The following is a 27103-nucleotide window of genomic DNA, read 5'->3' as shown; positions in this document are numbered from 1 at the left end:
AGGCACACGTGCCTATCGTGGAGGGGAAATGTAGGTAAAACGGAAAACCTCAATAAAGGTGACAAGCGGATCAAAAACAGTTGTGGCGTCCAAAAGTGTATCCAAACGTAACACTACTCCGTGGCCATTCCATCTCCTCCCCCTCCCTGCCGTCACCCATTACATTACTATTGCATTAAATGTTACCGCAGTGCCAAAAGAATGTCCCCATCATCCTATTTCCAGCGTGGGGAATGGTTTTGACACGAGACCTTACTCTAACACCGGTGGTCGATGGACAGTCTGGGGTTTCAGCTCCAGAAAAATCATAGCTGCAAGAAGGGGGGGGTATCTTCTTTATTATTCACGCCATTTTTTTTTGTTTGGTCACGTGGGATTGCCCTGGCACGTGGAGGTTCCGCTGTAATGCGGAACGAACTGCCACTGTGCCACTGACGATCGGTTGGTCTTATCGGAAGACGTCCTTTGGCGTTACTTTGACATTTTGTATTTGTTTCTCTAGGATGTGGGCGTTCGAATGTGTCGGTTATGGGAAAACATATGGTGGTTGGCCATTTTACTGCTTGGCCAATTGCTAAGTCGTGTGCAAATTTATCTATTGTTTCGTAGTCAGCCGTTGGAGAAGGTTGAGTGTTCCGATTGAATGGAAGGCTTCGGTTTGTAGGGAAAACTTTCAAAGGTGCTTTCACGGGTGCGTGTTGCGTATGTTGATTTTATTTTCCCATTGTATTACTGTGTCTCTTATCAATCTTTACAAGTATGTAGATAAGCAGTGGTGTGGTGTGCATAAAGCTGCAATTTCGTTCTGCATTTCAAAAGCAAGTGTTCGTGTGTCCGTGTGTGTGATTAATTCCAGCCTTGGCGGATGACAGCTCGATCAAAATGGTTTTATCTTGAATATCCTGTGTTCTTGCATGTGTTTTAATTCGCACAACTGTTTTTAATAGTTGTTTATAGTTTGAAACTGCACGTATTTTTAGTAAATTATATATTATATTTCATTATCAATATGTCTCAGTGAATGATGTCGTCATTTCATTTCATCATCTCTCCTCCGTCTGTTTTGGGTTTGGTTCTTTATCGTCATTTTCCAAGGTCCAATGTGCATCTTGGTGCGTCCTCGAGCGCAGTGTGTTAATGTGTTACGCAGCCAAAGCAAAGGAGAGCAGTAAGTCACTGAGGTGCAGTGCAATTAACGGTCTCTTGCAGCAGTCGTACGCGTTGGAACGTCGGCTTGGGAAATCAACCGAAATACGGGCGTGCAGCCGTATCGTAAGCCGTTTCCACTTGAGCAACGATGAAAACCACAAAACAAAAGAGAGCATTCCGTGCACCGTGGTGTGGGTGCGCTATGCATTACCTTCGGTGGGCAAGGAATTTTCAGCGCCTTTTCCGGATTAGGAAAAAATAGATCAGTCTTTTGTTTAAAAATTGCTACCAAGGGGAATTGCAGCATTTTATCAAACTCCTTTTCATATTTCACATTTTGCACATTTTTTGGGTCACATTTTGCTTCATCTGTAGATGAAGTGTAATGTTTGTTTTCAGTTTTCACGATGAATCATCTGAAAATGAACTTTAGTGATGTTTTACTATTTTGTTTTTATGACTTTTTTTCATAAATATTTACCTTCAACGATAGGGCGGATATGATTGCATTTTTCATTCAAAGTTATTTTACGTTGCGCACACCAACAGATACCGTCCGGGAAGTCTGGAAGAGAGGATGAATGTGGGGAGGAAAATCATTCCCACCCACAAAAGAAATCATTCCAAACCCATCAACCAGGGGGGTACCCTTCAAGCTTCATTGTTCAGTATTACTCACACCGATTAATGACTCACTGCAGCGGAAGGGGACTTTATTGAACGATAATGCATTTTTGGGGGGGAGTTTTGCTTCGTAGTGTCGCATAGTGTCATCAATGTTTTAATCATAAACGCGCCTATACTATTTCTATAGTTTGAATCGTTGGAGTTTATGTTGCAATGCGCTTTCAAGTTACGGTACATCATCGTCTCGACATCCCGCATTTGATTCTCGCACCGGCCATACAAAGAGCGGGGCCAGCATGAATTAGTTGCGTTAGCGGTGCAACAACGGCAAAAACCCGTAGTAGTGTGTAGTGCGTATTGGAAGAAAAAAGGAAAAGTGAATATAGAAGCACGTAGCTTTTGTTTTTCGCACCATTCGAAACTCCGGACACAGACGTGTAATATGCGGCTTTACATTTGGTAATTTATATTATTCTTAATCATTTCTACTTTGATTTTACTTTAATTTAATTTTATATATTTTTTTTAAAAAAATTATGATGATAAGATTTGATATGGTCATTATTTTATATGCTGAAGAACATGAAGCCAATTAGGTTAACTACTTGCATCATGTGAATGATGTGAAGATCTAAATCATATCCTAACGGATCATAAGACGGAGCTGGCCTCTGGTGTATTGGTAGTGGCGCAGGTCTATCACACGACAGGCTTGGTCCATTCCCTTTGGTTCAAAATCCCATCTCATAGCAAAGGAATCGAATTTTCGATTACGTGATAAAAATAAGTCTATTTTAGCCAAAAATGGCAGCCAATGAGCTGATTAAAATAGGTCGTTACGCCAAGCAGAGATGACATTTTTAATAGTGTAAATTAAAATAGTCTCTCTACTACTACTACTTTTGCTCTATCTGATGACTTTGTTGTTCCTACATAAACACACATAAATCTATACACGATAAGGACATTCAGGATGCCTTTTTGGTGTAATGAATACATTTATCGATATCAAACTCGTCGATAAAATTAACTTCATCAACCGATTACTAACTCCAAGAGTTCATGGACAGCTCAAGGAGTTGAAACTAACGTGTTCTTTAGATATTTTCTATGCATTGGTTGAAAATCTTCACATTCGCACGGGAGTTTTCACATATCTCAAATTGGTTGTACAAATTGACGTGCGTAAGACATAAGAAACAGAAAGACACGTCCCTTCTTCACGAAAAGCCCCTAATGAAATGACATTTGACCGACTTTTAAAAGTTTGTTGTTAACGGAAACCCGAAGGGACCAATGGAAAACAGAAAAACTTTTTCGCGGAACGTAACGTACGTTGGAATCATTCGACAGGAGCTGCCGTGTGCTGTTCCACTTTCGGTGCCGCTTGTTGTGACCTTCGTTTGGACCTCTCGGTTACAAATCGTTTTAAATACTGTTTTACTCCCAATGGGACACCCAATTTTCCCACCGGTTAAGCTTCGTTCGTCCCATGTCGAAGCGAACAAATGTAGCATAAAATAAGGCCACAGAATTTCGGCCACCGGGCGACCAAAAACCACCCGCCCATGCGTTCGGGTGTAACGCTTGCTTTTCCGCACGCCGGTTCAGGTTGTAGACGAAGCTTAGGCTTCAACATATTAAAAATTAACCTCATTTTGTGTTGCGTTTTATACGCTCGCTATGGAGCAGGGCGTAATCTGTGGAGGTTTGGAAAAAATGGGTTCGATACAGCTACACGTGGTGTTAATCGGACAACCGAGCAAAAAATCGATCAAGATAAACACGAGAGAATCAATTTTTTTTGGGGAAAATCCCGCGTGTCACATCGGCGCTTCGCTTTCGTAGTAATTCGGAAGTACCCCTGAACGAAGGAAGGCAACCTTCACATTTTTGGGAAGCACCACAGAGAGACAGACCAAACAGAGAGAAAGAGAAGTGAGCAAGAGAGAGGGTTAAGTGTAGATTTTGACCCCGATCGATTGAACTCAATTGGTTGGGGGTTTATCCTTGTTTCTCGATTAGATCTTGTGGAAAATTCGGTGTGTCCTAAATGGTTGCGTCTGCTGTTCAGCAAATGGTAACAAATGTATGGAGGAAACACACGCCATCCGAAGCCGGTGCTTCCTGTGGCTCGCGTACCAGAAATGGATGACGAAAACGGTGGCCCCCACCGTCGTTTGCCAGCGCACACAAGGATGTTGTGTTGTGTTTCGTCCCTTATCGGCCATCGTGTATCCGTTGCCGGCATCTCGCCTATCGGCACCCTTTCACATTCCGCTGGTGGTAAGCCCACGGTTCGATCCCATCCATCCATCCATCCATCCCGAAATGGCCTCGCTTCCTTTGTGGTGTGCTGTAAAGGGCAGTCAACCCGCAGCCGACTCATACCACTCACTTGTGCGGATGGGGGATGGTGACGGACGGACGGAGTCGATTGGTTCAATCGTTCCCGTGGCGTGGTGGAAAAACTTCGCCTGTTTCGCTTTTCCGTCGAAGCATTATTTGGGGTGTTTTCTTCGTACCAGCGAACCTAGGGCTTTAAGTGTGGTTTTGTGGTGTGCACGGCCGCTTGATTTAAGGATGTGTTATTGGCGGCGAGGTGTGTGTAGCGTATTGGGTGTAGTGCCTTTTATTGCGTGACAGTAATTAAGTCCCGGGCATCGACCAACCTCAAGGGAGGGAAGCGTTCACGCGAGATTCCATCTTCTGACGGGTGTGAAGGCGGTGAGGTTGAACCGAATAAAACTAATTATCGCAACCATGCGTGGGTTTTGTGTGATGGAATGTGCGGCGCTTCAACTGGATTTACTTCGATGACCTGTCCGTATAGCCCAAAACGGGAGATGCGGAGGACCCAGCGTTTATTTGGCGTGGTATTGTGAATTTTTATTTGAATTTGCGAATGGTTTATTGTGCCTGGTTGGGCAAGCCATTTGACACAATGCCTGGACTTTTTGATTTCATATCCGTACGAGGGGTTGAACCGAATGGGATTTTCGAGTCCCGGTCCTGTCGTGTGAAGAAAGATGCCGCTACCAAATGCCCAACCGGGACAGCTTTTTGCTTCGATTAGTTTATCGTTTTCATTGGTTTTTAATTTTCTGGTTATTGATTAATTAATTGAATAAATATAACCCCAACTATACGGTAAGAGTTACGATATCAGTTAACGTGATGGATGTCCCTTTAACACATTTGCACCTTAACTCTTTTGAAAGCCACACCTTGCTATAGAATCGATTTCTCTTACATTTGTTTCACTTCACTGCATTCACTTGCACAATAAAGTATGTAAATCTCACGTCGTGGAGGATAAGTCGAAGGTAAACTAGGTAGATCTTTTCGAATGTCAAGAGATTCTAATTTTATACAACAGCATGCAACTGATACTAATTATATATATATATATTTTTAAAATAAAATACTAAAGATGTCTTTTGATCTATGGTTTCTTCCCCCCTGTTTTACAATAGCGGTGTTCCCGGTGCTGGAGCATCGAACACAGCCGGCGGAGGAGGCGGAGGAGGTGGCGGTGGAGGCGGCGGCGGTGGTGCACGAGGCGGCAGCAGTATGTATTCGGCACGGCATTCGGTCAGCTCGTCCTCCGGCGTCCTGATGGTGGGCCCAAACTTCCGCGTTGGCAAAAAGATCGGCTGTGGCAACTTCGGAGAACTCAGGCTGGGTAAGTTTGGTACATCTGCAGACCGCAATTGGGACTATTTCCAATATCAATAACCTTCATTGGCAGAATTGGTTTCAAAGTTAGTGATTTATTCAAGCATTCTGAGAGATCACCATCATCACCGTTCGTCGGAGTTTAGGAGAATATTTGACACAACACAATCTTCGTGCTGATCTGTGCGGTTGTCATGCCGATCTCGAGCGCAACCTCAGCAGTACATGCCGCTAGGTCCGCCTCCAATCCGGAAACGGAAGCGTACAACTTTGTGCCATCGATTGCGAGCGAAACTGGCAAGAAGAGAAGGGGCTGTGGAAAGGAGACGATAGTACGCACGTAGCACTGACGGCGTAGTGTGTTCTGTTGGGATGTCGACAGGTTGTTGGTAGCATTAAAGTTAGCCCCATTGCAGGTAGTTAGATTAGCGAGAAATTCGGAGGCACCTTTATCCGTAGCGACAATGTCTTCACCGATGTTTCCCGCCAGTTCCTTCAGTTCCTGCCACTTGCGGTTGACGCAGTTGTAACCTTTGTCCACGACGGATCTAGCCACGCTCGTAGGGTTCAAATTGTTACCGATGCACCGTTGAACTGCTGATGATGAACCGTTGAAGCTGGCGATGATCTGCTCAAAACCTTGTCCAGTTTGGTTGACAAGACTGTGGAGTCCATTCCGTACGACCGTACCGCCGTATTCGAGCGTTTGGTTTAGCCGTTCAAAGCTTTGTTCGAGAAAAAGCTGACCGAATGAGTTCTGATAGCCGGCTGAGAGCATTCGAACGATGTTGTCCATGAAATCGAGTGGTAATGTCTCAAACCCGGTCACCAGCGACTGGAAAGCATTGGTGTAGTTCTCCGGTATAGTTGGCAGAAATGAGGCAGAAGAAGGTTGCGAGATGTTGAGGATCTGCTGAGGATTGGGCAGAGGTCCAATGTTTAGTGACACATTGGACAGATTGTCCGGCAATGGGATAATCTGGTTGTTGATCGCAATGTATGACCCGTTCGGACTGTTCGGACCAAGAATCGAGGGAATGCTCCAAATATCACGACGACGTCGTCTGACCACATTGACGGTAATTCCATCAACGCGGGTTCCGTAGTCGTCCAAGCCGGTACTGGTGTTGATACTATTTCCCAACGCTATCGAAACGTTGGAAAGCTGATCTGGTGTGGAAACGGGCGAAGATGCTGACCCACTGGATGATGTCCGTTGTGCTGGACGAGGATAAAAGAACAGTGGACTGCACTCTTGTTGTGGTGAGATTCCCTGAAGGAGTTATCAGAGTTGTAATGACTTCCCTTATTAAAAAAGATAGAAGAAGACCCCTTACCGCTAGAACAAATATTGCAAACAGCACCCCAGTAAATTCACCCATTTTTGGTCACGTTTCAATGGAAACTGATCACCTTGTGAGGTGCAGTCTGGTTTTATATCCAAAAGGTTGAAGTTGTATAAACTGTGGCAGTTGTTCAAATATTAGCTCCAAGCCATAGAGAGCGAATGTGCTCTAATCGTACGTAGAGGCCAATTTTAAAAGTCTAGATACCACCAAGACAAGAATGCAAATTTATTGTTTATTTGATGTTATCATCAAGTAGATCAACATGCCTAAGGCTATTATCATCTCTAGTATTTTCCATGTAACACCTAGGATGTGTCCGTCTGTTGATTAGCATCCGGTTGATTTTGCTGTTTAGAAACACGTTGTTGACATTCTGAAATTACGACAGATATATCATCCAGACTTTCTTTCGCTTGCTCCACTAGGTCGCCGGCACACTGCAACATGTCCGCCTTTGCTGTACCGAACTCGTTGTTCGCTTCCAACGTCAGCTGTTGAGCGGTGTGCGGTATGAGTAAGGTTTTGCGATATACCTCGTGCAGAATCTGAAACGAACGAGAGTTAGTGTAAAAAATGCATGACCAGTGCATGAGTTCCCCTTACCTTTGAAATGCAAGCGAGTTGGTAATCGTTGTCCGACCAAACAGTGTCGGTTCCATTCTTCAAACAGCCAGTGATCTCTGCTCTGAGATACACTTCATCCCATTCTATCAGCATTCGACTCATATTCCGAGCGGCATCCCGTTGGGCATTCCGTACTCGGTCGAGACGATCCGCAATGCAGTCGCGGTCACCTTGGAACACCTTCTTTGCAATCGCATCTACCTCTTGCCCTTGAGCGCATCGTAAAACTGCCCAGTCTAGTGGCAGTAGCCTTTGATTGAGCTCGATTCCGAAAGCGATCCTAATACGATCGAGCATCGCCGCAACATCTTCAGCGTACGCTTCCAGCTCGACAAGTCGATTGCTAAGCCCACCTAACCTATCTCGCAAGCTGTCATTTGCCGAACGATAGTATGCTTCGAGAATGGTTTCTATCCACACATCGGGCGAGAATGTTCCAGCCGATATGGTTCTAACGTCGTCGACTGCTTCTTCTTGGAGCGTGGAGAAGACATGATCAAACTTCAAAGGCAGCTCACGAGCGTAGTTAACTTCCACGTTCGAAATATTCGTCCCAGCGTCCGTGCCGATTGTGTCGGCGTTTTCACGATTACCGAGCGATATGTCTAATCCATTGGCGGACTGGCTGATGATGGGCGCCACGGAAGCGGATGTAGATGTAGTGGATGTTGTTGTCTGAAGTGCTGTTAATACTCCTGTCACGGGCCACAGAAACCACCAACCGAAGCCGACTGAATATCTCGGATACTAGCAAAGGGAGTAGGGTAAAGGTACGCAATACGTGTGGCAGACCATACTCGCAGTACAGAAATGCGCTATTACTTACTTGGAGCAAAATTATCAGCATCACCAGCTGAGATGCACTCAAAGATGTCATCCTGTCGTGCTGTGAATGCTTTCTCCGACGTAACTCTGAGTGATGAGCTGCTCGACATAAGCGATGGCTTAAATAGTTCTTCATCCTATCCTTTGCACGGAGAGCATACTTTCGAACCCTTATGTTAACACGGTTTGTGTCATCTTAGCGAATAGGCGAAACGTTGCTTGCACAAGTGCCCAGAAACTCGCCGGTCGCACTGTTTACCATACTTCTATGCTGTTACGCTCGGTCATGGTCGCGAGTTGTGAAGTATAGTACATAGGGGGGGGGGGGGGGGAGATGCCTACTGTTGAAGGTCAAACTTGTACTCTAACCGCACATATGGTGGTGTGGCACATCGCTTCCTCGCATTTGGTGCAACATGATTTGCGTTCATCTCCTCCAGCTGCTTATTGATTCTATCGGCTTCGGGCAAACTGCACTTTACCGACCGGACAGACGTCAGACAGCGTATGGGACGGAATGCATAATAAGCCTTGTACCCCGACGATCGTGGTGGAGTTTGAGACTGTTTGAGATGCGTGTGTGCGAAACCCTTCATCGCGCGAAATCGTGTGTGTATTATGTAGATTATTCTGTTTTGTTGGTTTGTTAATGTTGGCAGTAGTAACAAGAGTAACTAAAAGCATTTTTAGCTTTGCGTTTTATTTAATTTTTTATTTTATATTTTGTCCATTTTAGTTCAGTAAACCCCTTATTGGTTTGTTTATTGTAAGGAAGTCAAAAGGAGACGCATTTGAGATAGATTCTTTCAACACCTCTCTGTGTCCGTAATCAAAGACCCCTGGTGGCATTGGTGGGGGTAGGTTTCGATTGGAGCAACCCCTATTCGGCAAACCCTTACACACATCGCACCCTAATCGGTCGCAATGGAAGGTTACCCTTGCCTGACTAGGGGTGGTGAACATTACTGACGCGTTGAGGTGTGAGCTGGCAGTCCCCCAACACACACCACCGAACCCTTCATCCTTCAAGTGACCTTCTTTTACTTCTTGATCGCGCCAGCATGCAAAACGCTTCCGAGCTCAAATTTTCTTTATGGTGATGGTGATGAACTTAAGAAACTCTACCACACCCCCCACCCCCCACCCGTTACCAGAGAGGGGGTGGTGGAGCAAGTGGCTGTGAACACCTTTCCCACCTCTTGAGCTTTTGCCTATCGACCGACCCGCAAGTGGATATTGTTCTGGTTTTTGATAAGGATCAGGAGCTTTTTTTCGACATTTCTAGTTATTGCTTCCGTTTGTAGTGTGGTATCCTGGTGGGGAGGACGTGTACGAGTTGGCTGAGGGTAACAACCATTTTCGGCAACAATCTATTGCGAGTAACGTGATAAGGGTCTATAAACCGTTCTGAACCGTATTCGTGTGCCGATTCGCGTAATACTACCATACTGTCCAGTTGTTAGTGGACCCCGGTGTGTTCGGTGAGAAATATTCTCCCCACCTAGTTCAATTTCTAGAAAGCTCAATTGTTAACAACTTTGAGTTTTACTATCCAGAAATTGCTACATTTGATAGTAAATAGGAATGTGGGAATTCCCGCAGGGTCGCATAGATAGTAACAATGCTATGTGGATAAATTATATTCGCTTCTGTTTTTTTTATAATGTCGCCCGTTTGGTGTTATAATATGTGGTGACTATTTAGGTTTACCGCGAGTTTTCAAACCTCCCACTTTCCTGCCATGCAAACAGAAACTGCTGGTCCTCCACCGATCGATCGTGCCATTTGGTCGGGAATATCCCATAAGACGAAAAGGACAATTCCATTCCCATAAACTATGAGAAGGGATCGCTGCCAGCGGTAAAACCGGGATATATTTCGTGATACCGACGGGTTCTCTCTGGTGGCTGCTGGTGGGTTCCGTGTGGTGTAGATGCTCTTAGCTGATGTAATCCCATCGCAATCAAATGGAAGCGTTATTTTACCCCCAGCGCAGGAGACTAAAGGACATTCCGCTTTTTTTTTGCCATTCTGGCTTTCTGCTCTATCGGTGTCTGCATCAGGCGCTGCGAACGTTCTCACCGCGGCTTGGCTCACAATGGCTTGGTACGAACCGCTTCGTGGGCATTTTAAGTTGAACAAAGTCCGTATTTTTCCGCAACAGATTTAAAGTTACACAACAGTGTTTAGTTACCAACAGGGTAGAATACGTATATTAAAGATTTAATACGAGCATCTTGCGTAACATTTTTGCAACAAGTCACGTAGAATTTGATGTCCACCTATGGAAATTCTTTATGTAAATTAAAAAGAATCTCCCAACCTTTCTCTTACCATCGAATTACTTAAACTTATCACACACACGACATTTTGCTGACTTCTAGTACCACTGTGCCGGGGCAGTTATTAAAGTGGTTCTGCACATGGACTAGAGTAAGGGACCGTCAAAAGGGAGGTCCTGAATGCTCCTCACCTCTAAGTCTTTTTATATACATGTAATCGCTTTCCAATTTTATAGCCTTATCTTTTGCTCATTTTTCTCCACCAACTGTTGGCTGCCACACTGGAAATTGAAAGCAAATTTAGTATAGCAGATGTAAGCTCGTTATTAATTGTCACGTTGTACGGAGGAAAAATGCCATGGCAAGTCTTTTCGCAATAAAAGAAGAGCTAAGTTTATGTAGCTTTGGCTGGTGTGGCTGAGGTAGATGTCCTTGAGGACGGAAATGATTCAATAAGGAAAGTGAAAGTTAGGAACAAAACGATACAGTTTGTAATGTGTAACAACAAGAATGTTCCCTTAAATGCAACATATGTCGCGTCCTCTGCCGATCGATTGCCGAATAATATATCGAAGAACACAGCGTAACGTACCCAATAATGGCCAATAGTTCCTCTCTACAAGGCTTCCCTCTTCCACGCCCCTTCTAACGGTGGTTGGAAATTGAGCGTAGAATTTTCTCATTAGAATAAAAGCATCATTCGGTGTTCTTCCGGCAAAGAACGCTTTAAAAACTACGTTGGGATTTTACGTTTCTTTCCCTTCCGTTACCCCCGTACCGTAGTGGAGTAGTGGCTAGTGTTGGTACGCCACGAAAAAGAAACGGCTGATTTGCATTTATAATCGATGGAAATGGGCTTTCACGGGCCCTCGGAATTTATTGGGCCGCTGTTTTCCGCTCCAGAAAGGCACACCCACACACAAACACAGTACCACCACTCTAGAGGTCCTCAGGATAGGAAATAGGAAGGTGTGGTTGGTTTCGGGACGCACTGAAAGGAATCGTGTAAGTACACGCGCCGCCTTTCGCATTAAGACCGATGAACATAGTTGGCACAGGGTGATGGAACAAGTAGCTGAGACTTACTTACTGCTTAGTCAAGGTTTTGGCAGAGCTTTCGGATCTAGTCGGAAGATGTAAATACGGTTAGCCTGGTGAGTCATGCAGACACCACCGGGCATTATTGCTAGCAGCGATAATAAGTGTGGTGGTCGCCTGATGGAGAGTGAGTTACCAAATCACACGGCGTAAACTTTTGGACCATAACTGTGAGGAGGGCAGTTTTCCAGTACTTCCCTACTTCGAATCGTTTTGAAGGTGATTTTGAAGGTCGTGTGCCTGCTGAGTAGGTCGGACAAGTCGCTCTCTAAGCCTAAAAAACAGTCAGTCACACCGTTGGATATCGTGTTGGGAGTGGATTAAAACGGAAACTGTTGCTCATTCATTGATGGTGCTCTGATAGTGGGCAAGGAATTGGGGGTTAAGAGGAGTCACCTATTGTAACTGCTGTACCTTTGTTTTATCATCGCATTACGGAGTCATGTTGTACAAAACTGTTGGAAAACCTTAGAAACTGCTATTATTCACGCACTCAAGAACACGCTGTTGGTGGGCTGGCGGTTTGACTAAATCTTGAAAATCTTCGGTTTTTCCACCTCTTGGTGTGAATCGACCTTATTTGGGTCAAGCCTTACAGGTTTTCGCCGTACAGGCTGAAGGCCTGACATGGTAGGAGGAGCTCGTCTAGAAATGATCATCCCTCTTTGGAGTAGTAGACCAAGCACCGAGTCACTATAGACCATATGTTGGACCGTATCCCCAACGTATTCCACCATTCAGCGTAAAACTTTTAATACAAAGTTGCAGTTCATTCGCATTGTATTTGCATACTAAAATCCGGATGCGTGTGGTTTATGTTTCATCCTTCCCATTACAATGCGAAAAGGCCAACAGAAACCGGTAAAGCTTCGGCTGCTCGGTGCAAAATGTGTGGTGCGAAATAGCTAACCTAATTTTGGGCTCGCAACAGCAACAGCGAGAACCGTGCTGTGTGAAAGATGATGATATATGCATTACTCCGTACTTGAAGGGCTTTCCTCTTCATGGGTGATGATAAATTCTGTACGCTTTGCGCCACCATCCCACAGCAGTTGAGAACCGGATGTGAAAGGCAATACACCCCATTGCTGCAAGGGGGGAGGATGGTGTTGCAGCACAATAGTGTGTGGTGTGGTCGGTGTGTGTCCAGCAGTTGCCATTTTCCATATTTACCGTTTTAAGGTCTCACAAGTCTACCATTCCAGTCTTCTGGAACCGGCAAAGTTTGCGAAGGGCGTGCCGAGGAGCGAGCTTGGTTGCCGAAGAGTGGCTAGCCGGGCGCACAGTCCGATCACATCACACGCTCATTGTGTTTGTGGTAGACTGCTGTGGGTTGAACTTTGTGGAGATGTGTTTGTGTATAATTGCACACATTTCTTGTGGGGGGAATGCAGCGCTTTCGGCACATTTGCAAGCGTTTACAAAGGTATGCAAAACCGAATCTCACCCATCTAGACTTGATGGCGAGAAACCTGAATACTGTGTTGTGGAAGTACCACATTCCGTATAAAGTTCCATTCTAAAACGTTAAACATTAACAGGCTTGTTTGAAACTTAGTTTTCTAACTGTAATTGGAGATCTGCGAACATCTGCGATGGAGGAATAGCATGTAGCAAGAGGCTTTTTTGAGGTATCTGCTCGAAGAATTCTACAAACTCGCACAATATATGACACTTTAGTCGTAATAATCGTCTCGTAATCGTTAGTCGTCCGATATTGGAACAATTTAGGAACGTAACGAACTCCTCGAATCCAAGTCTAACAAATGTCCCACATTGCTTCCAGGGCAAAGTTTTAGCAATGCTCAATATTATATGTCTCCTTCATCAGAACATTCTTCGTTCCATGATGCTGATTAGCATGCTTCAACATAACACATTTACGAATATCGTACACGAGACTTACTGTTTCTGGTTATTCCAGCAGTCAAGCATTACATCAGATCCAAGAACCATATCCTCTGTTCACTTCTTGCTACGTCGACGCTGACCGTCACGCAAGTCATTCGCTCAAGTATTGTGCAGTGTGCGAATACACAATGCTAATTAACATAAATCACCATTCAAGATTTGATGAGCCAGATTCGCCATGATGTTTAGGGTCATTTACGATTAAGCCTCGAAGGACTTTCTCACTAATATTGTTTTGTGTGCACTTCTTTTCGTTTGTTTCTCTTGCAGGGAAAAACCTATACAACAATGAACACGTAGCAATAAAAATGGAGTCAATGAAATCAAAAGCACCACAATTACACTTAGAGTATAGGTTTTACAAATTACTAGGGGCACACGGTAAGTACCTTTTACTTCAACTTTCCATTTTTCACTTATTATTACCTCTATGTTCGAATTGCGCTTCGGTTGGAGCAAAACCGAAAAGTCGGACATTTTCTGTTACTATCCTTAAACAATCCGTTATGTTTATGCTGCCTGCGGTTCCCATTGTTTTTATTCAAGAAGCTTCATATTCTGTCCAATCTTTCGTTGTTTTCAATCTTCCAATTTTCTTTCCTATCTGCTTAAACTTTGCTTTTTGTATAATTTAATTGGGAGAACATAGTTATTCTTTGAGAAGTTTTTTTCTTTTTAGCTTTAAACATTCTTTTTATTCAAAAGTTTACTATTTTATTACTTTACCGTACATTACAAAACAAAGAGCAAATCAGGCATTTCCTTTTTATTTTGGTAAACTTCTTTTTAAAAAAATTCTATCCATAGTCCGCAAACTTTGCTGTCGCTTCTTTCTGTCGTTTGCTGTGTTTTTCATTTTTGTATTGTTGTGTTTACGAATGCTGCGTTAAATGAAGAAAAAGCATTATTTACACGCCTTTGCAGCTTATCGAAAAATAAATATGCATGACACGTTACAAGGTTACAAGGTTATGATTGTTAATTATTTTGATCGGTAGAAATCACCCCGATGATTGCTGATCAAACAGTAACTAACGTAATGGGGCATCCTTTGTTTTTCGATTAAGCCACGGGATAGTGCGTGTTCGGTTTATCTTTTAGCTTACAATGGGGTAACCCTTTTAGATTTGGGTCTCAAATTAGACGATGATGGGCTTTGCCAGGCAGAAAGAGGATGAAAATGAAGAGGAGAGAAAGACTGCAAAGTCGGTTGTGTTTTTAGTGATGTTCGCGTACGTGTTTTGCGTTCCACCAATATTCCTCCCCCGCTAGTTTATACTGTTTTGGGACATCCTATGGTCCGCAAGCTTTCCGCTAGTACTCTTGTCTCTTCATGACTTTATCTATGAGATAAAACATTGTTTTTTTCCATTCCATTTTGTATAAGCCTTTGTTTTATTTTTAACTTTCATTCCTATCGCTCTGATATTTGAAGAATCCATTGCAGCTTTTGTCCTTTTTGTTCAACAAATTAAACTGTTTAAATTATATTAAAATTAAAGGGACATCGAACGGATTCGCTTTACTATATATGTTCCAATTATTCTTTTCATCGTACGTATTTCCTTCTTGATCACTTCTTAAATTAAACAGGACCATAAGTCACTGTAAGGCTTTACATCTTCACCAACATTTTGCATCTTTCTCTTCCTTCATCTCTCTCTGTATTGCTGATCCTGTTTGTTTGTTGTGCATTTTCTTGATTATCCATTCTCCTGCCTGGAAAAAAACAAATGCTGCACATTCGTTGTTTTCTGCATGTGAACTGTGCGATTTATGATTTGTTTTTGTGAAATGTAAAAATATAAATAGACAGTTTAAAATTCTTCATATCAAAACACCTGTTAAGCTATGCTGTAAACTCTTTCTAGTGTTTTCTATTTCACTGATTGTTTGATTTCTCTGCCTATTTACATTCCCGATTTGTTTGTGTGTGTGTGTGTGCGTACGTGCGTCCGCGATATCTTCATCCATCCATCTTGCCTTGCCCCTCGTGTGTGCGTCCCTCCGCATATACAAACACACGCACTCGAATTACGCACACCGATAACAGATACCCAGTCCCCACCGGAAGGGATCCCGAGGGTGTATCACCTCGGTACGTGCGGCGGCCGGTATAATGCAATGGTACTGGAACTGTTGGGACCATCGTTAGAAGATCTTTTTACGTTATGTGGAAGGAAGTTTTCCTTGAAGACTGTACTGATGATTGCGAAGCAGCTAGTAAGTGTCGAATCTCGTATATCCCCGGAGTGTTCCGGTGTGTTAAAAACAAACCACGCATCTCTCACGTTTCGCCGTTCGTTGGTGTTTAAAATTTGTTTTCCATCCATCCTTTACCGTCAACCCTGTCCCGCCATCCACCCCCGTCAATCCTCCACCGATGCGTAAATAATAGAAGCAGAAATCGAATGCCTGATCGCGTCCTGAGGGCGCACTCTCTCTCTCTCTCTATTTGGATCTGAACATTGAGTTTACGTCTTACATATCTTTGTTTCTTCATTTCTTATAATCACTTTGCTTTAAAAAAAATGAATAAAGATCATTTCTCATTCACGACAAGCACTCCGAACACGACGGAGCCGCTCTCAATAATCTCAGCGCTTGCCTATCGCGCAGTTGCTTACACCAATTGCTAGCAAACACCCTATTTCATATTCATCCTTAACTCTGCTAGCTTTTAATGCTGTGTTTTGACAGTAAAAAGAACGAAAGGGTAATATATAATAGATCGACTAGACGCAATAGAAAGACCCGTAATGACCATGTGGTGACTATTTGAGACGAAAGAACTGTTTAAAATCCTCTAAAAAACGCCAGATAACGCGCCAGAATCGCTTCAAACGCAACTGAGATCCTCTGTTTTAAGCTCAGAGTGAATAGTGCCGTTTTGTGTTACTGCCTTGTTTGATTATTTTGTTAAATTTGTACATATCTGTTATTGGACAAAATCGTGTTTATTACTTAGACTCTATATTAATATGGATTGTTTGTGTTTTGTTACGACTTTTGCTAAATCTTTTGTAACCTTTAATTATTCTGTTTTCGCTGTGGGAGCTTTTCTTACAATAGTTTTGTGTGATTTTGGGATTCAATGTTTTTTTTATGTTGTATTGTTTAATATATTGAATAATTCTTTTTCATTTTTGTTGTTTTTGTTGTTCTTTTGTTATAGTAATAGTTTTTTTTTATTATTTATTTATTTTACTTTTAAATGAAGCAAATTTAAAGCTTAAAGTTTTTTTTGTATGTTTTAATTGCAGAAAAGCTTGAAACTGTTTCAATCTCTCAATAATATGTTGTTGCAAAGAGAGTTTTTTTTATATATTTTCTTTAATTACGTTTTACATTTTTGCTACACTAAACGAGTATTTAGGCAGAATTAAATTAAACTTCTTTGTTCATCATTGGTTGTATATGTGCGTGTGTGAGTGTGTGTGTGTGTTTGTTTGTTTTGTTTGTAATGTTTAGTACTATCGCAATCGGAACAATGTTACCACTTATTTAAAAATATCCTTCTCGTACAAATGTTGACAGCATGTAACCAAACAACTCAGAACGATTTAGCGTATCGCATTTGATGCGAACCCATTTGCAACTGAACATCATTACTGATCACGTCCCAACGACTTGATCACGTATTTCACAACTATCCATCCTACACCACCGTGTACAATTACTAACGCTCTTCTGGACTATGATTGTCGTCAACTCGCGTGCGTAGTATGCTGTATGGATCGTACACGTAACAAATCAGTGAGAAAGCGAAGTAGTAGTAGTAGTAATTAACCATGAGTCATTCACATCCACATTCTTTCGTCTATCTTTTTTTTTCTTATGTTTCCAATCATGGCCCTCCCGCCAGTTTGCTAAAACTCTGATTCCAAATTCATCGTAAATCGGTATCGGAACGTTTCATCTTCGGGTCCGTGGGGTTTTTTTCCTCCTCCTTGCGGTAGAAAGAGGCCGTTGTTTGCAGTAGTTATGTTTTGTTTTATCAGTGGAAAATGTTTAAATACCATTCCTCAACTATTTGGCTGCATCTATCTATGCTCGTGGTCCTTTAGAATTTCAAACCCTTCTTTATAATACGATTATGCGGTAGGTGACCATTTCCATCAGTTCTAATACACATTGCACTTTTCCAATACGCTTGACGTAAAGCTAGTAATGTTTGTATGTTTTTTATAAAAAGGATTTTTTTATTAACCTTGTGATCGATTCCCAAGGATATTCCTTCCTAGAGAAAACAAACATTATTAATTCCTTTCCTTTGTAAAATGATTGTGTCCCCCTTATTCGTCGTGGTTACGGTTCTTCGCACGACGGAGGAGCATCTAGTGGAACACATTCCTTCCCATAACGCAAAATACTTCAAAATGGCATTACGAAACTATTATGGCAGGAGCAATGAAAATTAAATTGATTGCATTCCAAAACCTGTTACTTCAGTACTTCATTAAGCCATGTACAGTGCAACAAAACGTTGGTCCCTTCACGTTCTCTTGGTACGAAATAGATGAACACCTCTTGTTCCGAGAGATTAAATAAATATTTTAACATTTTTTGGCACGTTTTTAATTCACTTTCCAAACTTTGCTAATTGTTGTTCCACTTTCACACCAATTCCTTTTAAAGTTATTGTTTCGCGTTACCAAAATTCGGTGCAGCTATTACAATTGTGAAAACAAAACAGGTTCCGCAACAAACGCGTACCGAGGTCCGTTGTGTTTTTGATGTGTAAGAATTGTATATTTTCATCCCTTTTTCTGCCTGCGGCCCTTTATACAATTGATACACAGTTTGATTAAAGTTTCTCTAGAACAGTAGCGCTGGGTTAATAAACGGATCGATTCTAATGTTTAATTTATTTTTGTTCTTTTTCTTTTTGTTTTATTTTTCTTCTCTTTTTACTGATCTCTTGTTTCTTTTTTTTTTTCTCTTTTTGCTGTGTGCCCTTTACTTTTACACCCACTCTCTTTGTGTATTACTTTCTATCAATTGCTGTTTGTACAACTCTCTATACTTTCTGCATACCAAACGTGATGCACCCGTATTTGTGCATTTTTAATGGTTTTGTCTATGACGCACACATGTCTATTCTATAATTCCCCTTGGAATTACTTCCCAAATGAAATCTAACGTAATAATTGTTGTATTTTGTTTTGTTTTTGTTTTTTCGTTTTTGTAAAATAATTCTACAACAAAATAATGTGATTTGTTAAATTTGAAAAAAAAAACACATTAATCGTTATCTGCTCTATATCTCTATCTGTTCTGTTTGCTTTGTGCATTCGCGTTTTTTTCTTTCTTCTTTCTTTCTCTCTCTTCTATCTGCGTCCAACCGTGTTAACACATCTTCATCAACACGCGTTTATTGTGCCGCGTGCGTACACGACTGTGCAATTCCGTACTGGTTTTGCTGCTGCAACCGCGGGCTCCAAACCGACCAAACCGGGATAAAAACCACTACTCCTCTCTCCCTCTCTCGATAGCGGAAGGAATACCGGAGGTTTACTACTTCGGGCCCTGCGGCAAATACAATGCACTAGTTATGGAATTGCTCGGCCCATCGCTCGAAGATCTGTTCGATTTGTGCGGCCGGCGATTCTCGCTGAAGACAGTACTGATGATAGCAATACAATTAGTAAGTAACATCCACAAAAAAAGCTCCATAGCTCCGCAACGATGGTCGGGGTCAGCACTTCCCGACAGAGTTGCTTTTTCTCACGTCCACCCGTTGCTAGTGTGAAGTTTTTTTTTAGAGAATCTTTTTGGGGACCAAAGTTAACACCCCAAAATAGTAGCTTTTCGTGTACCGACTGGTTTATATTTTAGAATTTCTCATTCTCACACAAAAAAACATCAACATGAACATGTGTTTTAATGATGTTCACATATTTTCCGATGCGATGTTCTAAGCACTGATGATTTGGTCTTGTTTATATTGCTGTATTCAATTAGTATTTTATTCTTTTTCATATCAACAGTCACGCATACATCATCGTTTTTGTTGGTAAAAAAAAGGACTGTACAATGTGTGTGTATGTATGTATGCGTGTTTTGGTTTTCTTTTTAATGCATTGTTTTTTTTTATCTCTATTTGTAATTTAACACGTTGTACATTATTTTAAATTTTTTTTACATTCTACTTTCACCTTTACTACTACCACCACTACTACTACTACTGCCACCAGCACTGCTGCTACTTACTGCTACTTCGCTTATCAATCGATTTAATGGAACGATGACATACAGACTAGTGATGGGTAGCTTGGAGTGAAGGCATAAAACTATTCCGACTACACTCCGGTGCCGAATATGGAGTCAAAGCCACAGCGTTCCAAAACCTTGTTCCAACTGAGTAGAATCAGTTGTTTTGATCCGACCATGAGCAGCATTCGCCGCCGGTTAGTTCAAGTGTGATGCATCCCCGGTCGTTAGCTGTTTGGAGTTATTCCACAGTGGACTCCGAAATGATCTTCTTTCGAAAGTTCGAACTTCTGACGATCAACTTCGAAAACAATGGTTTATACTCATCACCAACATACCTTTTCTCTGTTGGATTATGGACTTTTTATTAGTCTATTCTTTAGGTTTCCTAGTATGTGAGGAACGAAAACATTCAAATTGTTATTTTAAACTTTCTTTTTCTATTTGGACGAAGAGGTTACATGTTAATACGATTGCAATCATTGAGTTTGTCACGTGTTTGTCAACATCTCCCAATTTCCCTAAGGAGAGAATAAAGTACGTGCTCATATATTGCGTTGGCACGTTGTGTGACCAGTATGTTGCGATGTTGTACGACGTTACCTACCTTCCCTTATGACTGGGAAAAGAACCCCCAAAAATTCTCATAGTCCTTCATCTATTTATCTACCATGCTCTTGTAACGTCTGGGAATTGGATCTAATTGGTGTTTGCTTTGTGTTTCAACTCTAGTAACTCCACAAGAAAACTCACAACCATCAGCAACTGTCACACCAAAAGAGATTCCCTGTTCTCGGTTCGGCAATGGAACCGAATTGGTTCCATCCAGCAATTTTTCAATTTAAAATTGAATCTCTTGCCGCCACCGGCATTACGCGCGTGGCGGCCATGTGTGACGGGAGCACATGTCACAATTGCTATCCTTTTCGCAACAACGTGCCTCCACCATTGCGCCCAGCAGCATAAATAAACTCAATGCTGCTAAAAGGTCAAACGCTATCCACGATGCCGACTTAGCTAGCAGCACGATGCATATCACGGTACGCTAAATCAAAAGTTCTAGCGAAAGTACGCGCTCCCTTAATCCAATTACTCGCACAGAATAAATTGCGCCGTGCGCTGTGCGTCTGCTTCGCGTATATGTGGCTTCTTATTTTATTTTAGTTTAAACTACAAAACAGTGTATCGGAAGAATTCTCCCAACACCAAAATGAGGACCACCCTCTTCTTGCTGCCTTCCATCATCTCTCGCATGCGTGGAGTTCGTGTAGGAGCGAATCTGGAAATGGTTTAGTTTAAACTCTTGCTGTAGCGCACGTGCCCGTTTAAACCATCACATCTGCAGTATTTAACCTTGGTTGGTTTGTAACTCTAACGCAATTATGAGGTCGGTTCGGCTAACTTGCTGTCCCACTGCTGTCCCGCATTAGCGGCTCGCAATGCTTTTGCAATTTGTCGCCAAAATAATGCTTTGCAAAACCTTAAATTTATTGCTTTTGTTTTGCAGAGAGCATTATTCGTGTTTCCATCGCTTTTCGATGTTACGTGTTGTCCATTCAACGGAAGTGAGTTTTATTTTATTCTTTTGCATCTGTTCATACGAGACGGGTTCTCGTGAATGCGACGAGATGCGATAATTAGAGTCTTTTGTCGTTAGGATGTGACGGAATGTTTTCAATCAGTTATTGTAATGTTAAACTTTTTAATATCTCAAGTGCTTGAAATGCGCTTCTATTTGCCAGATGAAATGTGTTTCACCACAAGTTAAAATTTTTATATAATGATTGCAATATAAAAACATTTCCCCTGCTACAGTGCGTAATATAACCTAAAAAAAGAGTCTTGGCCTGGCCGTCCGACTATGGCTTCCTAGAGAGCGTTTGTATGAAACGCACTTGGTGTAACTGGTGCTCTTTTTAATTGTAACAAAACCCACAGGAAAGAAACCCTTAACAGCCATTCGTCAGCTGTTGTTAAACTCCTAACTTTTGCACCGGCACTCACTTGCAACTTTTGAAACTTCACCCCACATCTCGCCGTGGCTTTGGTCGCCCACAGGCAACGTTCACCTTTCGACGCCTGATTCTTCCTTTTTCCTGGACACCTTTTTTTCTTGGCATAATGCTGTTTTTGCTACCGTTTTACTCTAAACCAAAAACGAAACTTGGTACATAATCTGGTCCTATTTTGGGTATCACAGGGGTAGTAGGGCACAGTAACAATGCCGCACAATGTGTATGGTTGAAGCTCTCTCACTCGTTGTTTTTTTTGCGTCCTCTGTATACCTTTAGCGATGATGGGGGTGGACATTGTGATTTAAGTATGGCTTTGTGGGCAGCAGCATTAATGGACATAACATTTTGCGTTACCTTTTTTGTTTTTGACACTCACCCAGCCACGCTGCGTCAGTCTATCGATTGCAAATTGCATTTGCAAATGTTTGAGTAGGAAATATTTACGAAGTCCACACTCATACTGCTGTGTACGATTGTGTTTGGACGAAACACGAGAGAAACATTGGTGGTGCCTCGCTTCAAATATCTAAAAGCTCTAAAGGTGGAACACTTTTTCGAACACTGTTGATTTATTGAGCGTCAAAGGACGATCCTTCCTACGCCTCCGTTGTGGACATACCTCTAGACGTGAACACGGAGGGGCTACTCGTGATGTAAGTGTTTATGCATACAAAATGTTGTTCCCTTCCTCGGAGAGAGTCACACGATGACGTTTCTGTGCCAGCAGCGGGAGGAAATCGCTTTCCAGGTCATAGACATACTGTCGCTAGGGAAGCATTTTTTTTTGTTACATTTGCGCCCCTAATGCAATGGAAAATGTTACCCTAGGACACACGACGCACGGGCATAACGTCTGTCCCACGGGTATATGGGGTGCCTAATGGGGGGTGCGCCCCCACGACAAGAGACGTCCCAGAAGTTGTTGGGGACACCTTTGACACGTCGTCGTCCTGCCCAATGCAGATGTTGGTTTCTTTTGTTTTTACGCCTCCCGGTTCATTCCGATACCACCACCAGCACAACATAGTTTGCCACATGTAGGTTGAGATGTGTGCAAACATATGGACAAGGTGGAATGTTTAATGTAAGGACACCTAGCCCCGCATACACGCTCAAAATTCTGGTCGATACTACCAATTGCATCATCATCATCGGCGAGTGGAAACCCCGACCAAACCTACCCTTGACTTATTTTTATAGTCCGGAATTGCATTTCCACGAGGACAATGCTTACCGAAGGGAAGCTATTGGAAGTGTAGGTGTGCGCACGTGTGTGTTGGGCGGGGTTGAGTGAAGTGGTTACGCTAAGTGAATTGATTTTTCATTGTCAGTGTCATTGGGAGGATTTTTTTTTCTTCTTGTGCTCTTTGTTTGTATAATGTCTTTTTTTTAATGTTACACTCCGATCGATATTTAGGTGAGTGTGTGCGTGTAGAACTGTTGCTTGCTTGTTTTTGGAAAATGGCATTCATTCCCCCAATGGGATTCTACGTGGGGGGTTTTGTACGGCAGCATAACATTTATCACGTTGATGGCTACACTTGCCACACCACAGCAAGGGAATTGTATTTTTAAACATTTGCCTTACTATAAAATCAATTTATGGCAAACTAGTATTTGTAGTATCTTTTTCGTCCTTTTAGCCCCTGCCGTCGGCACATATTTTGTTGAATAAATGTTCAGTTGTGTTCAGGATTAAAGGATGAATATTTGCTATGCATAATGAAGCAAAGCGAACCTTCCGCTAAAATATGCAATCCTTAAAGCCCTCTCCATATCATTTTTAGTTACGTAGCACTTTGGTTGGGTCATTTTGAGAGCGTTTTCAATTTTAATCAACCATTTCGGGGAAAAAGGTTCTCGAAGACGGATTTTCCATCCGTCGGTAACATTCAGCAGCAAGCTTCACCTTCATTTATTTTTTGTTATCTTCTTGATGCTACAATTGGAAACCATACACCTTCCGTAGGGGATTTCAGCAAAGTGATTTGGGATACAAGTAATATCTCGCAGTTCTTCATATTTTCTCGCTCCATTTCTCTCAAGTTGGACGAGTTTCACCGTCAGGATTTTTTTTTCTCTCCAAAAGATGGAAATTTATGTAAATGTTTATTGAATTGTGTATTACCAACTTCGTTGAAACTTTTTCTTTTCGCACAAATAATAAGCGATCGATTGCATAGTTTGAACGAATGTGGCCCAACTTATTGCTTAAAAGTGAGCTACTCACAACAGCGTACGGGTGTATTTTAATGACAAGCCACGTAACAACCAGCACTGTTTCCAGCAAAATGGAGGCGTTGTTGGAACAAGTTGGAAAACAAATCCCTCCGTGTTTGTGCTGCGTGGGAAGGTAGATTCTCCCACTTCCGTTAATCAACGCTTCCCGCACCCCCGCCATGCCAGGTCTGTGTCCAGGTTGTGTACGGTTTTATCAGCAACGGCGCACCAAGCATGGAAAACCAACCTCTCCACCCCGGATATGTTTTGCATACTTGATATTTATTATGAACACGGTTGGGGCTTTTTGGAGCGTAGGAAATATTGATTGGAGAAAATGGAGATGATGAGTGTGCCATTACAACACCGAACGATGACGGGTGGCGGTAGTGACATAGCAATTCTGCTCACGAATTCTTGCCCTTCCTTACGCAACTCAGCGCTGCTTGAGCACAGAAAAGTCGCCCGGCCAGATTTGCACAGCGATGCTACTAGTAGACACGCAGTGTGGAGCGAAAGACTTATCCACGCATCCCAAACAACCCCCCCCCCCCTTTTGGTACGGGGGAAGCATTAGGTTGGGCGATGAGAAGCACACGATTAGATTGTGATTATTGTTGATGTTTGCGGTGTGTATGTGTGCTAAATTTAGAACTACAATTTAACCATGTATGTGTACGACTAGAATCTGCGGCAGACATGTGTGCCCGTGCGCGTAGGAGTCAGATACTCCGATTAAGCATCAGTAGCAGATGGGACGGACTCTTTCTCCTCTGCTGCTGACGCTGCTTGCCCATGTGTGTACCGTTTGGTGGAAAAAATAATCCCCGACGGGAGCAGAGCAGCAGCAGAGCTCCCCCGGTTGTACTTCCTTGACCTCGTATGTTCGAGACTGACCATAGAAGAATTATGTTAGGTTAGGAGCTGGCTGCGATCGGCTGATCAGTAACAGTCTGTTACGTCTGTTATTGCATCACTTGACGAGACCTTTCCGACATGAATGGGATTGAGTTTGTAATCGTTCTCGAGTGGGGAATCTTTCTCTGTTGGAAAAGCCTGGCTAATATTTAATGGTTTTTGCACATTTACCACCCCAGTTGGATGTTTTAAATATTTAAATAATAACGAAAAAAACGCCCATCAAACGTTTCTAATATTCTCTAAATGTATTCCTTTCTAAAATTCATCAGCAGCATTCGTACGGCTTTCCGTTCTCAACCTCCCGGGGCCCGGTGGGGGCGCTTTGTTGGAAAGGAGCTACCTACCCGCATAATATAGCATTCCAAATCTCCCGCTTTCTCTCCGACGCACACAAAACAAAACCCACAATTAGCACACAATTAGTACAGGGGTTAACGCTTAATGTCATCACACTGGCTGGAGTCCCCAATAAACACGAGCATTTACCTCTCCGGTAGGGGGGAGTTTTCCAGTTCACTGTGTGGACCTTGCTTTTTGTTGTTGTCGTGTCACTCTCTCATTGTGAGCACGGCGACGGCTGAAAACTGCATTCAAATGGATTATTAAGTCATTGAAAAACATATTGTTGTTGTTTGATGGTTGTGTTGTCGCCGTCACCCTACCGCGGTTGTTAAGGGCTGGGTGTACTATGCTCTGTGCCTTTGTGTGTGGCTCAATGGGTGGTGGGTCAGCGTGTTTACGAAAACGGAATGTACAGATTAACATCTGAAATGCAAAGCAGTTTTAGGGGATGGTATTTTAAAAATGCATTTACCTTAAGGTTGGCACCTTTATTCCAACCTTTATTCTTGAGCTTGAGCATAGGAATACAAGCGAAACCAAGTCTGCATGTTAGTTTCCATCTCAAGAATGTTTGCTTGCAGTTCTATTTCTCCTTTAATTGAAATAAAGAGCATAACTTCGTCACGAACTCCACCACGCCGGTACACTACTGTGCTAATGATCTCGTTAACCCAGGCTAAACGCTTTGGAGAGGATCATTATTGTTTCTTTATTCACACATTACTGTGGGTAGCAATTAATCGTGTCCGGTGCTGCGTGTGTTTCTAAAGAGAGCACTTGGCACCGGTACACGAAGATGATGCTTGGCTTGTTTCACCCTTTTTTTCGTGTCCTTCTGATCTCGGTCGTCCCAACTATAGCCGGACCTGTCTGGGAACACTTCGCACCCACACCCCGACGACTGGCCTCTGCCAAGGGATTTTTCTGGTCTGATTTGTCATCAAGATGGAGACGTGTGTGTGGGGACACTGTTTGCAGAACCTGATTGAGATGGTTTGTATGTTGCCGTCCATTTGTCACCCGTTCGGTTCGCTCCGGCTCTACCGGGTGGGAGGGGGGTATACATCAAAATAGTAGAAACATCAGCGAGAAGACCGATAGGACCGGCAAAGCATAGCTCTCGTACACTTGGTTCTCAGCATACACACACACGAACCGGCCTGCTTTGGACCGGGAAGGATAATTGAGTGTTTGTGCGACACCCGCGCCACCATGGCGGGTGGCACCATTTTATCCTTCGATCGCTGATAAGTAGACAGAAGGACGGTGTGCTAAAATGGATTTGTTTAGTCGGCATCCCTCCCCCTCTCGCTCTGTGAGTAGATGGCAAGGTAATAAGTAGCAGCAGCGCCGCGCACCGTCGTCGGGTCGCCGAAAGTAAAGTTGTTCTTGTGGCAAAAGTTTTGCCGGATTGCAGATTAATGGGCACGGGTTTATCTTTGCTGAATTACCGTGGAAAGCACCGACAATGACAGCTAGTGATAATGGATTCCTGTACACCACGATAGTCGTCGTCTAAAGTTGTTTGGGAGCGGAGGAGAAAATGAATAGCGAGCCAGCCAAACGATTTATCACAATCATTAGTGTGTTTGAATTTTATATAAAGCAGAAAGCCTGTTATAATAACAATCGGCCATACGTTAGGTTTTGTTAAACGTTTTAATTCTTGTGCTTTGCATGATGCAGCGCTGGAGGTATTTTTAAACATTTTCACTGCATCACGCAATCGACGCTTAAACTATTGATAGGCAGCTAAAAATATTTCTCTAATAATAGCTTAATTTCATCGATCATTATGCGTGTGGTGGGGTCCCCTGTGGACGCGGAGGAGTACCTCAGATATCAAACA

At 42.7% G+C, this 27103-nt stretch overlaps 3 protein-coding genes across 9 annotated transcripts in view; 1 reads left to right on the top strand and 2 right to left on the bottom strand.

The window, feature by feature from the left end:
• Positions 1-27103, top strand: part of LOC128299393 (casein kinase I) — a 71844-nt gene that overhangs the window by 24081 nt on the left and 20660 nt on the right. For 4 of the 7 annotated variants that reach the window (XM_053035348.1, XM_053035353.1, XM_053035349.1 and 1 more), the window contains exons 4-6: positions 5253-5461; positions 13814-13924; positions 15597-15766. In XM_053035348.1, coding sequence (XP_052891308.1) covers positions 5253-5461; positions 13814-13924; positions 15597-15766 — 490 coding nt within the window. Of the gene's footprint in view, positions 1-5252; positions 5462-13813; positions 13925-15596; positions 15767-19038; positions 19191-27103 lie in introns of all 7 variants that reach the window. The other 3 variants (XM_053035351.1, XM_053035352.1, XM_053035354.1) reach the window with 1 other exon arrangement.
• LOC128299396 (uncharacterized) lies at positions 5290-6854 on the bottom strand. Its single transcript, XM_053035356.1, has 2 exons — positions 6792-6854; positions 5290-6727 (listed from the first exon to the last, which is right to left on the bottom strand). The coding sequence occupies exons 1-2, from the start codon at positions 6834-6836 to the stop codon at positions 5597-5599; spliced, it is 1176 nt and encodes a 391-aa protein (XP_052891316.1). The 5' UTR covers positions 6837-6854; the 3' UTR covers positions 5290-5596.
• Positions 7109-8388, bottom strand: LOC128299397 (uncharacterized). Its single transcript, XM_053035358.1, has 3 exons — positions 8254-8388; positions 7407-8174; positions 7109-7348 (listed from the first exon to the last, which is right to left on the bottom strand). The coding sequence occupies exons 1-3, from the start codon at positions 8386-8388 to the stop codon at positions 7109-7111; spliced, it is 1143 nt and encodes a 380-aa protein (XP_052891318.1).

Source organism: Anopheles moucheti, chromosome 2 (assembly GCF_943734755.1).
Source record: "Anopheles moucheti chromosome 2, idAnoMoucSN_F20_07, whole genome shotgun sequence".
NCBI lineage: Eukaryota > Metazoa > Arthropoda > Insecta > Diptera > Culicidae > Anopheles > Anopheles moucheti.
This window is presented reverse-complemented; position numbering and strand designations above follow the sequence as displayed.

Bases quoted from the DNA above. Each gene is read 5' to 3' on its own strand.
- LOC128299396 (XM_053035356.1), bottom strand. From the start codon at position 6,836: ATGGGTGAATTTACTGGGGTGCTGTTTGCAATATTTGTTCTAGCG. The intron at 6,728-6,791 runs GTAAGGGGTCTT...TAACTCCTTCAG, and splicing joins TTGCAATATTTGTTCTAGCG to GGAATCTCACCACAACAAGA.
- LOC128299397 (XM_053035358.1), bottom strand. From the start codon at position 8,388: ATGAAGAACTATTTAAGCCATCGCTTATGTCGAGCAGCTCATCACTCA. The intron at 8,175-8,253 runs GTAAGTAATAGC...TCCCTTTGCTAG, and splicing joins TGCTGATAATTTTGCTCCAA to TATCCGAGATATTCAGTCGG. The intron at 7,349-7,406 runs GTAAGGGGAACT...CGTTCGTTTCAG, and splicing joins AACTCGCTTGCATTTCAAAG to ATTCTGCACGAGGTATATCG.